Genomic DNA, 10,738 nt, shown 5'->3' with positions numbered 1-10,738 from the left:
TCAGCAAACTTAACAATATAATAAATTTACAATTACCTGAAATTCACCCTCTTGGATTTCCAGATCAACAACCACGAGACCAATTGGCTGACCCTTCTCAATAGCATTCAAATTCACACCATCAATGGGATTCACAACTTCCACAGGCTCCTCAACATGAGGTTCTAAATCCAAAGACTTTCTAACAGTGGAGGGAATCTGTTTTTCAATTGCGTTGGCAGCCTTCTCATGCATATTTGAACTTCCTTGTCCAGAACCAACTTCCCTATCAATGGTGGAATCTTTGGGGGATTCAGTTACCATAGGATTCATCAACACCCTTGCTTCTAACGTCTTCAACCTCTCATCCCAAATTGCTCGTTCTTTTGCTAGTATCTTCTCCCTTTCTTGTTCCATTATTTTCTGAACACTTAACCTAAGACTCTGTTCAACACTTTGCTTTCGGCGTTTTGGGAGGTTAAAGTATGCAGCTTGCCTCACATTTGCCCCTACACCTCTAATTATTCCAGTATGCTCAGGATTTCCTAATGCTAAAGTTAACACATCATCTGAACCAGAAGTGCTTAACTCTCCTCAGCCTCTTTTTTCTTCAAATCAGCCTACAAAATATAAATGATGAGGTTTAGATATAAGCAGGCACTGATGTGGTAAACATTACATTTGCAATGCCTTTTCACAAACCAAATAGAAACTTACAATTTCTTTGGCCTTCTCCTCTACTAAAGGATCTTTAAATCCTCCATTCTTATCTTGACGTGCTTTGATCCACATGGTTGCACGATCAAGTTCAGCTTCATCCATAGTTGTAGACTACATAAATTGATTAAGTCAATATCTATACCATTGTACATAGACATTAATGAATCAATAAACACAAACAATGAAACCAAAAATTGATTACTGACCAGTTCTTCCTCCAATCCGGCGTACCCTTTACGTGACAGCCGATGAGGATACTTACTTAAGGCTCGTTTTCTTTTTTGTTTCTCATGGAGTTCCTATATATCAATGTCCAGTCAATGCTATCTTAACTTGTAAACACTAAATGCAAAACAAAAATATTAGGTTATAATAGTTCTGAGTTAACTTACTAGAAATGAGTCAGATAACCTATCTTGTACAAAAATCTCCCAGACATCTTGATTAATGAAAAGATAGTCCTCTGGTCGAGATTCGATAATTTCAAGGTTATCTCTATGTGGGAGAATGTAGCGGGTGGTCAAATGACTCTTGAACTCTCTCCATTTTGCTCCTGCTGAGATTAAGACCATTCTTTTGTGTTCTGGACGCAACAAAAATGACAACTGCATACAAGAAAATAGCAGAAAGCACACATCAGGAAGTACTTTAACAAATAAGCATATAGTTAACACATAATAGATACCAATAGAACCACACACAAAAAAAAAAAGTGCAGTTCTCATACCTTTATGCCTTCCCAGATTTTATTTTTTTGTTCCACTAAAACATCCTTCCATGTAGGTATCGAGATTGGAACCTTCTTGCGAGCTAACACCCCAATATATGACTGCATTTCTTTACCAGCTTTCCCTATGGGTTGTCCTTTCTGGTTGAACTGAACTGTCATCCTCTTTCCAATTATTTTTCGTCTCACTATACGAGACATTGTCACACACCCTCGTTTAAGCAACTTCAGTCCTTCCCTTTTCATAGCTCTTTTACCCTTCAATCTCTTTTGTCGTTTCAATGACAACTTTGATGCAGCTTGTACTGAAGTTCCCCTTGATGTTGCTCCATTGGATCGCTTGGTATTGCTAGACCTTGTCCCTCTCAGCTGAATTTCCCTCATTCTTTTGGCCATTGCTACTGCTTGAGATGAAGGTCTTCACGTAGAAGGTGCCATTATCTGGAAGCACAAAACCATATACAATCAGCTCTTTTCATTTATAATATTTAAATGCTGCGATAGCCTACAAAACATAAAACCAAATACAATCGAAGTTCATAACATTTAAGTGATGCGATAAGTAAATGGGAATTCAACCATTAAGCATTATAAGTATTCATCAAAAACAGATCAATACATGTCAAAAGTGCATCAAAATTAATGCCTATACTATAAAACATATCGAAGAATCCTAAGCGACCTCTAACTTAAACAGATAACTTTGATAGTAATCATTTATCAACCCATATCCCTTCGTTCCCTTCTCGCATGTAGTGGTTCTCATCATCATCAACTATATTGTCATATGACTCAATTGCTGGCATTGTTGCTATAAAGGGTTGCTGCTCAACTTCCAAATTTTCAAGCTCTTCTGCTTCATCACTATCATTTGCATAATCTCTATCAGGACATGTTATAACTACTGACCAATCATCATCAAGCGGATCAGCTACATACCATACTTGTTTCACATCCTTACCTAAAACAAAAGGATCACTCACATGACCTATCCTATTCAAGTTTACCAACGTAAACCCAAACTCATCTACTTTAATGCCTTTGGCGTTTTCAACCCAATCACACTTGAACACAGGAATTCTAAACCTTTGATAGTCCATCTCCCAAATTGTTGTAATCACTCCATAAAATTGCATATCATCCAATTTTGGGTTTTTGTCCTTTGCACTAGCTACTTGTAAAGCACGGGCATGTAGGCTAACACCGCTGTTTTGCACTTTTCTTACATCGTCGCGTTCTTTGGTATTGAAATGAACCCCGTTAACCATGTAACTACAAAAAGTAGGTACATCTGGATTTGGTCCATCTGCAATCCACCTTAAAGTTTCAGAGATATCATTATTAGGATTGCTGAATTCTTCAAGAACCTGCGTAAACATATAAAATATATTACTACACAGCCACTTATTAAAAAAAAAAAAACTAATGAAGATTACTGAAACTAAATCGATAGTTTTGTTATTTACCTTCTCCTTAATCCACTTAGCAAAAGTTTTATTTTGCTTATTAGTCAACCAGTTCTGATTAGCTTTGAATTTAGGATAGGTAAGCTCCAAAATCTCCATATGCTTACTGTAAAAAAGATATATATGTGATTAGTACCAACATTAATAAACTAAACAGACATGCAGAAGTGTAAATAAAACCTAAAAAATGTAACAAAAACTTACATGAAGTATGGTCTTGCCTCCTCTGTATTCTGTAATACACAAAGATGTGCTAGTTCCAACTCCCTTCCATAAATGGATACAACAGTAGCACCAGATAACGGTTTGGTGCAGCTTTCATCAAAAATGCCTATTGATGGGATGCCAACTGTATTTTCACCAGAAAGTATACGATCTGAGCAAAATTCCACTGCTTCTTCAACAACATATGACTCAGCAATGCAACCCTCTGGATGGTTTCGATTTCTAACATACCCTTTGAGGGTTTTCATGTACCTTTCAAAAGGGTACATCCACCTAAAGAAAACTGGTCCACAAAGCTCAACTTCTCTAACAAGATGGACTGTGAGATGAATCATGATATCAAAGAAGGATGGTGGAAAATACTTCTCAAGCTCACAAACTGTCAAAACTAGATCTTCTTGCATTTTTTTCAGCTTCCTAACATCTATCACTTTGCTGCATATTGCCTTAAAAAAGAGACAAAACCGAATGATTGCAAACCGGACTGGTTTCTCCAAACTTGAACGTATAGCAATTGGTAGTAGCTGTTGCATCACCATATGACAATCATGTGATTTGAGACCAACCAGCCTTAAGTCATCTAAGGAAACAAGGTTCCTTATATTTGAGGAAATGCCGTAAGGACCCTTCATGTTGAAAAAAGACATGCACATTGCTCTCTTCTCTTCTAGCAGCAGATTCCAACTTGCCAAAGGCAACTTGTCTTTCTTTTGCCCTGGTGTTGGTCCCAAACCAGTCCTTATGCCCATTTCCACCAGATCCAACCTAGCAGCGACTCCATCTTTCGTTTTTCCAGGAATATTGAATAATGTACCAATAATACTATCGCATACATTCTTCTCAATGTGCATGACATCGAGATTATGTCGAACCGGAAGAAATTTCCAATACTCAAGTTCGAAGAATATGGACTTCTTCTTCCAACAAGGTCTGGTTTGGTCTTCCAAACCCTTATATATTGGAAGAGGATTCTTTTTACCGAATGACTAGGTCATGCCCTCAACCCTTTTTAATACCTCTTCTCCACTTAAGGGTTCAGGGGCAGTTTCAAACTCCGGTAAGTTATTGAACTCTTTGGTCAGCCTTCGGTAAGGATGATGGCGCGGTAACCATCTCCGGTGACCAATATGGCTCATTTTCTGTCCATGAGATAGCCGATGTGGTTTTGTGTTCTCACAACATATAGGACAGCCATTGTACGCCTTAGTAACACTACCCGATAAGTTCCCATAAGCGGGAAAGTCGTTAATCGTCCAAAACAAAACAGCTCTCAGTTTAAAGTATTCTCCTCTAAATGCATCATACACTCCATCTATCCCATCCCACAAAGCTTTTAAATCGTCAATCAAGGGCTGCATGTATACATCAATGTCATTTCCGGGTTGCTTAGGTCCAGAAATCAATAAAGTCAGCATCATGAACTTCCTTTTCATGCATAGCCATGGAGGGAGGTTATACGTAACTAGTATAACTGGCCAGCATGAATATCTACTACTCAAAGAGCTGTGGGGATTAAAACCATCAGATGAAAGTGCAAGTCTAAGGTTCCTAGGGTCATTACCAAATTCTGGCCATTTTTGGTCCACTAACTTCCAAGTAGGGGCATCTGCAGGATGACGCATAAACTCATCCTTCCTCCTTTCATTCGCATGCCAAGTTAGGTTATGGGAAGTTTTTGTCGATTGAAACATGCGTTTGAAACGTGGGATTGGGGGAAAGTACCACAACACCTTCCTGGGTACCCTTGCTTCTCGATATTATCTTTGCCTAATTTCCACCTAGACTCCCCACATGTAGGACAACTACTCGCATCAGCATGCTGTCCTCTGTACAAAATACAGTCATTAGGACATGCATGGATCTTTTTATAGTCCATTCCTAATGTAGCCAAAGTCTTCTTAGCCTCATAATGCGAACCAGGTATCTCATTACCCTCAGGGAGAACTATTCCGATCATGATCAACATGTCAGAATAGCACACATCGGACATTCCATGTTTTGCTTTAAGGTTATAAGTCTGTATAAGTGCATTTAACTTTGTGTGCTTGGTACAACCGGGATACAAAGCTTTATCTCCATCCTCAACTAACCTCATGAAGTCATTCGATTCTACAGAATACTGCTCATCCTCACCATTTTCAAAAAACTCTTCATCTTCACTAGCCCCTTTTTCTTCCTGATCTCCCAACCCTATATTATCTGCTGCATCTCCATCTTCTACCATATCTACAGTAGCTTCAGATTCCCCTTCATTAGCATTCACTGTTGCCCTAGATGGTTCCCCATGCCATACCCAATCTTTGTAACTCTCATCTACACCATTAAAATATAGATGATCTTTTATGACCCTGGCTGAGATCATCCCATCTATGCTCCCACATTTCGAACAGGGACAGCAGATATTATTTACATCACTAGCATTCTCTACAGCAAACCTAAGGAATTCCTCAACACCTAACTCATATGTGCGTGATCTTCTATCAGCATGCATCCAAGACTTATCCATTCTAAAAACAAAACACATTCAAATTCAAAGAACTTGGAAAAGCATTCCCCTCTATATCAACACAATGCAGCTACTTTAAAAGAAGAAAGCCAATTCAAATCAGATGTTTTCGACTTATAAGTATGTTTTCCATATTGCAGAATAACATAAAGAACCTGCATTACCAGAATATGGCCATATTCTGTTTTATTGTCCAAATGTAAACCATTTATAAAATTAACATCTCTAAGCTTTAATGCAAGGCATATATACATCGATCCCATAACTCAAAAGCACAACCAGCAAACCAGAAGGCATATATACATCAAATAACTCACAACCACAAGCAGCAAACTACAAGGCTTGAGTCCTATCTATAAGGTCATGTTCAGAGAAGAAATTAAGAGACATACCTTAAGGATAGCAAGCTTAACTCAGCCCAGCGATACCAGCTAACCTTCTTCAACCCTCAGATCTTTAGATACCAACCAACCTTCCCTATCAAGAGCAATAGATGAATTATTAAAAACAACTCTAGGCAAGGCAGAAATTATAAATCAACATGCATGCTATCACCCAATGCCTATACCATATACCTTTAGTAGCTATATAAACACCAATATTAATAAAAACCAAAGGAGAGCTTTATATGTAGGTATTCTATTACAATAAATTCAATGTTAACAAAAACACATACATCTAGTTAACCTGTAACAAAACTTAAAGATAAAAACTTGATTCCCACACTAGAGACCATCCAATGCCACAATTGTTGAGAGTTCGAAAGCCCATGCTTATTTATTGAAATTACAATTCAGCTAATGATCACAAATTTTGAATAAATGCACTGCCCGATGGTATGAGATATAAACACATTAGATCTTGGAGTAATAATTCCTGGAGAAAAAAATTAAGCTAACAAGTTTTACACCAATAAAAATTATATGAACTAGCAACAAGGCTGCAATGTTAAAAATAAAACCAATAAACCACCATGCAACAATAAAATGTTTACTGCAAAATTACATAGGTATCTGCTTCTTCTTTTTTTACCAAAATTACATTCATTCGTCTACTGCAACAACTCTGGACAATGAAATTTTCAGCAAATGAATGGATCGATTTGAAACAAAACCGTGACATCTATTGATCATTCACGATTAATGTTTGCACGGAAAATAACATTCTTAATTTATACTCTCCTATAAATTGTGAAATCATATATGTTTGTATATATAGAACTCCATTATATATACACGTAAAATATGATAATAAAGAAATAGATTGGTCAACTTTTCATAACTAATAAGCAAGTTGGCCTACCCTTAATGCTCTCCTCATCTTACTTTGTCTTATGCTTGATATTCAATTCGCGTGGCATGGAAGCTTCAGTTAGCTTTATCAGTTCAGTATTGAAATTTTCAACATCTGAAATATTCTCCTCGGTTCAAGATGATGGATTGATGGATATCCTGTCCTCATCTTGAATATTAATTGCTGATTTGATCATGAAATATACATATTCAATAAGTTAATTGCAATATCATTCAGCTTTATCAATTAAATAATTGTCTGAGTTATTTGGTAATGTTATGGAACAAGATGAGGGTCAAGTTTGCCAGAAAAGGAAGAAGATAAAAGTAAAGAAGTGACGCGCGCACAATTATAAAAAATAATTAAAAAATAATAATGATTGGAAATCGGTAATTTTCGCTCTATGAGATTGTTCACACCCAGACTTCAAAGTTCAAACACAGTACACAGTAAAGACTGCCATAGACAACAAATCAACATCTATAACAAATCAACATCTATACAAATCAACAAATCAACAAATCAACATCCAGATTTCAATATGAAAAGCATGATTCTTACAACAACAAAAAGAGACGGAGTTTGATCACCTTTGAGCCCCCTCAAGTCAAAAAGCTCAGCAGCTCTAGAAAGACCCCATGCAGAAGAGTTGGAATTAGAGAGAACCCATCAAAGTTTTAGAGCAACAGTGGCGACAAAAGGTGAGGAAGAATCAAAAGGGTCTTGAATTGGAACGGAGAGAAATAGAAAGGTCTTTAAGAACAAATTGAGTTATGAAACCCAGAAGATTTAAACCAAGAAGAACGAGGGTGAGTCTCGGTCGACGGAGACAGCCCACTGAGCGTGTATCGAGTGTGAGTGAGAGCGAGAGTGAGTGAGATAGAGGCTTGACGAGGGTGAAAGGGTGAACTGGATTGAGGGTGAGGGGGATTGATAGTGAGTCAGAGTAAGGCTGAGAGCAATGGTGAGGGAAAGAAAGGCTGAGAGTGATTTTGGGTGGGAGAATGACCTAATTTTTTAGCTAAGGGAGGGAACACGATTTTGGTGAGTCAGAGAGGCTGAGAGCGATTTTGGGTGGGAGAATGACCTAATTTTTTAGCAAAGGGAGGGAACACGATTTTGGCTATTCCAAAGAGGCCGAGAGCGGTTTGGGTGGGAGTTCTTGGTTTTTTTTTTTTGGAGAGATCTTGGTTTTTTAGCTAAGGGAAGGAAACAAGATTTTGGTTTTGAGTGGAAAAAATAAATGTAAATTAATTGTTTGTTTGTTTTTTCCATTATTCAGACAACAGATGTCCTTATAACTGTTGTCTGAAATATCTCAAATTTAACAAATAACGATGTGTTGGATGAGTAGAGGGTGAAACGACTGGTTTAAAAAATCTGTCGTCTGATTAACTCAGACAACAGCAAAAACTCATGTGTTGTGTGATGACTGTCGTGTGATTAACTTATTCTAGTAGTGAATTTACAATTTCTTGTTTGTCTTGGAATCGAAACAATTGTGCTTAAATGTGTAGGTGTGTTTTGATATGCATGTTGAATTGATTGATGACATAGTATTGTATCTGTGATTGTGTAAAATTGTATGAAGAACAAAAATCTCCTAGAAATTGTTTACACATTGTTAAAGTTGACAGATACAAGAGCTTATTTTCTTACGAGGATGAATCTGGATAGAATATAAAGTGAAAGAGCTCATATGTTTTGTGTTTTTCTGTTGGCATAAGTGATTATGATGCACAAAGCATCCTTCCTTGATGTTGGCAGAAAACATATGGTATAACAAAACTGAAATTGTGTTTTATGTTTTAAAACTATGCTTCAGTTTTATCTTCAAAAGAAGTGGTCAAGTGTGGTTTTAGAATACAAAACAGCAGTATGCATGCTTGATGAAAATAAATCCGGATACTTAGAAATTTTTCTTCTGTCTAAAAATGTGGATAAATTTCTTTGGATAACTTGTTTTCATTGAACATGGCATATTGATAAAGAACTCCAGGATGTTATGCTTCCGCTCAAAAGTGTTGCTTAACATTGTTTTTGGTTATGGACTGATGTGAATGCAAGTATGGATGATTAGGTTTTCTGTATGAATTTTCCTTGAACTGTTCTTGTTTTGGTTGCTTAAAGCTTAATAAAACACAGAAAACATAAAGTTATTTTCTTTACAAATTGAGAACTCACTTGAATTTTATTCTTGCTCCTTAGGTAACTCCTACATGAATTTGAACAGTGTCTTGATGCTAACAGGAACCAACTATAGAGCTTGGCTAGACTCTGTAGAGAATTACATGGGAATGCATGAGAATATAGATTATTGCTTTACTGAGGATAAGCCTGCAGAGTTGAATGAAAAGAGCATCAAGAAAGAAACTGATCTTTACAAGAAGTGGCATAGATCCAATAGAATGGCTAAGAACCTCATTCGTACCTCCATGTCTAAAACTATCAAGGGAAGTATAGAGAAGCCTGAGCTAGCATCAGATTTTCTGGAACTCATAGGTGCTAAGTTTAAAGAAAGTGAAAAAGAAGAAGCAGCTAGGCTAACTAAGGAGTTTCATGATTTGAAGTACATGGGTTCAGGGGCAGTTAGAGAGCTTATTATGAAGATGATCAATATAAATGGCAAACTCAGGGAGCTCTTGATGGGGGTTAGGGATGAGCAGGTGGTGCATTATGCACTGCATTCCCTACCTAATAGTTTTAGTCATCTTAGAACCAATTACAATTCTCAAAAGAGAAACTGGACTTTAGATGAACTTATATCCATCTGTGTGGATGAGGAAGCTAGGATTAAGGAAGAAAATGAACCTGCTACAGCCATAAACCTCATAGAGAAGCCTAAGAAGAAAAAGCTGCAGAACAAGCTAAAGCCTACCAAAGCCATAACTAAAAGTTCAATAGCTGCAATGGCCAAGGAAAACAGGCCATTTAGGTTCAAGTGCTACTTTTGCAAAAGAGTAAGACACATGAAAAAGGACTGCACTGGCTATAAGAACTGGTTAGCCAAAAAGGGTAAGATTTTTTCTAATTCAGTTTTTTTCTTTAGAAATTAATCTTATAAATGTTGAACCACAGTCTTGGTGGATAGATTCAGGCTCACTTATTCATATTACTAATTCCTTGCAGGGATTCATAAGGAGGAGAATCCCAAAAGGTGATGAAGTGAACATGTGTGTGGGCAATGGCATGAGAGTGGCAGTCAAGGCTATTGGCACCCTAAAGCTCGATTTGGGATTAGGAAAATTGTTAGTTCTGGACAATGTTTTTTATGTACCTTCCATGAGAAGGAATTTGGTTTCAGTTTCTCTTTTAGTAAAATCTGGTTGTAGACTTGTTATTGATAGTAATAGAATTCTTATTTCTAAAAATTCTGTTCAAATTGGTTCTGGTGTTATCTCAAATGATTATTTACAGTTAAATTGTTCAATGGCTCAACAAGAAATTTTACTTGTTGAAGATAACACAAACAGTACTAGCACTTTAACAGGTGTTAAAAGAACCAAACTAAATGAAAAGTTTGCATTTTTGTGGCATAGAAGACTTGGCCATGTTTCAAAAGAGAGACTGAAAATTTTGGTGAAAAACAAAATCCTAAATGAACTTGATTTTTCTGATCTAACAAACTATGTGGAATGTTTTAAGGGAAAAATAACCAATACTAGAAAGAAGACTGCATATAGAAGCCAAAATTTACTAGAACTCATACACACTGATATATGTGGTCCATTTAGTCATCAAACTATTTGTGGGAATGTGTATTTTATCACATTCATTGATGGCTTTTCTAGATACAGTTATGTTTATCTACTTTCAGAAAAG

The 10,738-nt window shown here is 36.8% G+C and overlaps 3 protein-coding genes across 3 annotated transcripts; all 3 read right to left on the bottom strand.

The window, feature by feature from the left end:
- Positions 1-563: 563 nt before the first annotated feature.
- LOC121052822 lies at positions 564-1,828 on the bottom strand. Its single transcript, XM_040518708.1, has 5 exons — positions 1,427-1,828; positions 1,092-1,304; positions 906-998; positions 697-810; positions 564-599 (listed from the first exon to the last, which is right to left on the bottom strand). The coding sequence occupies exons 1-5, from the start codon at positions 1,820-1,822 to the stop codon at positions 564-566; spliced, it is 852 nt and encodes a 283-aa protein (XP_040374642.1). The 5' UTR covers positions 1,823-1,828.
- A 311-nt stretch (positions 1,829-2,139) lies between these two features.
- Positions 2,140-3,968, bottom strand: LOC112199069. Its single transcript, XM_024340129.1, has 3 exons — positions 3,097-3,968; positions 2,893-2,998; positions 2,140-2,793 (listed from the first exon to the last, which is right to left on the bottom strand). The coding sequence occupies exons 1-3, from the start codon at positions 3,966-3,968 to the stop codon at positions 2,140-2,142; spliced, it is 1,632 nt and encodes a 543-aa protein (XP_024195897.1).
- A 135-nt stretch (positions 3,969-4,103) lies between these two features.
- On the bottom strand, positions 4,104-5,623 carry LOC112199068. Its single transcript, XM_024340128.1, has 2 exons — positions 4,860-5,623; positions 4,104-4,755 (listed from the first exon to the last, which is right to left on the bottom strand). Exons 1-2 carry the CDS (start codon positions 5,621-5,623, stop codon positions 4,104-4,106), a joined length of 1,416 nt encoding a protein of 471 aa, XP_024195896.1.
- Between the last annotated feature and the right edge of the window lie 5,115 nt (positions 5,624-10,738).

The sequence above is a fragment of the Rosa chinensis genome, chromosome 4 (genome assembly GCF_002994745.2).
Source record: "Rosa chinensis cultivar Old Blush chromosome 4, RchiOBHm-V2, whole genome shotgun sequence".
Taxonomy (NCBI): domain Eukaryota; kingdom Viridiplantae; phylum Streptophyta; class Magnoliopsida; order Rosales; family Rosaceae; genus Rosa; species Rosa chinensis.
Note: the sequence above shows the minus strand (reverse complement) of the source record. Positions and strands in the feature narration are given on the sequence as shown.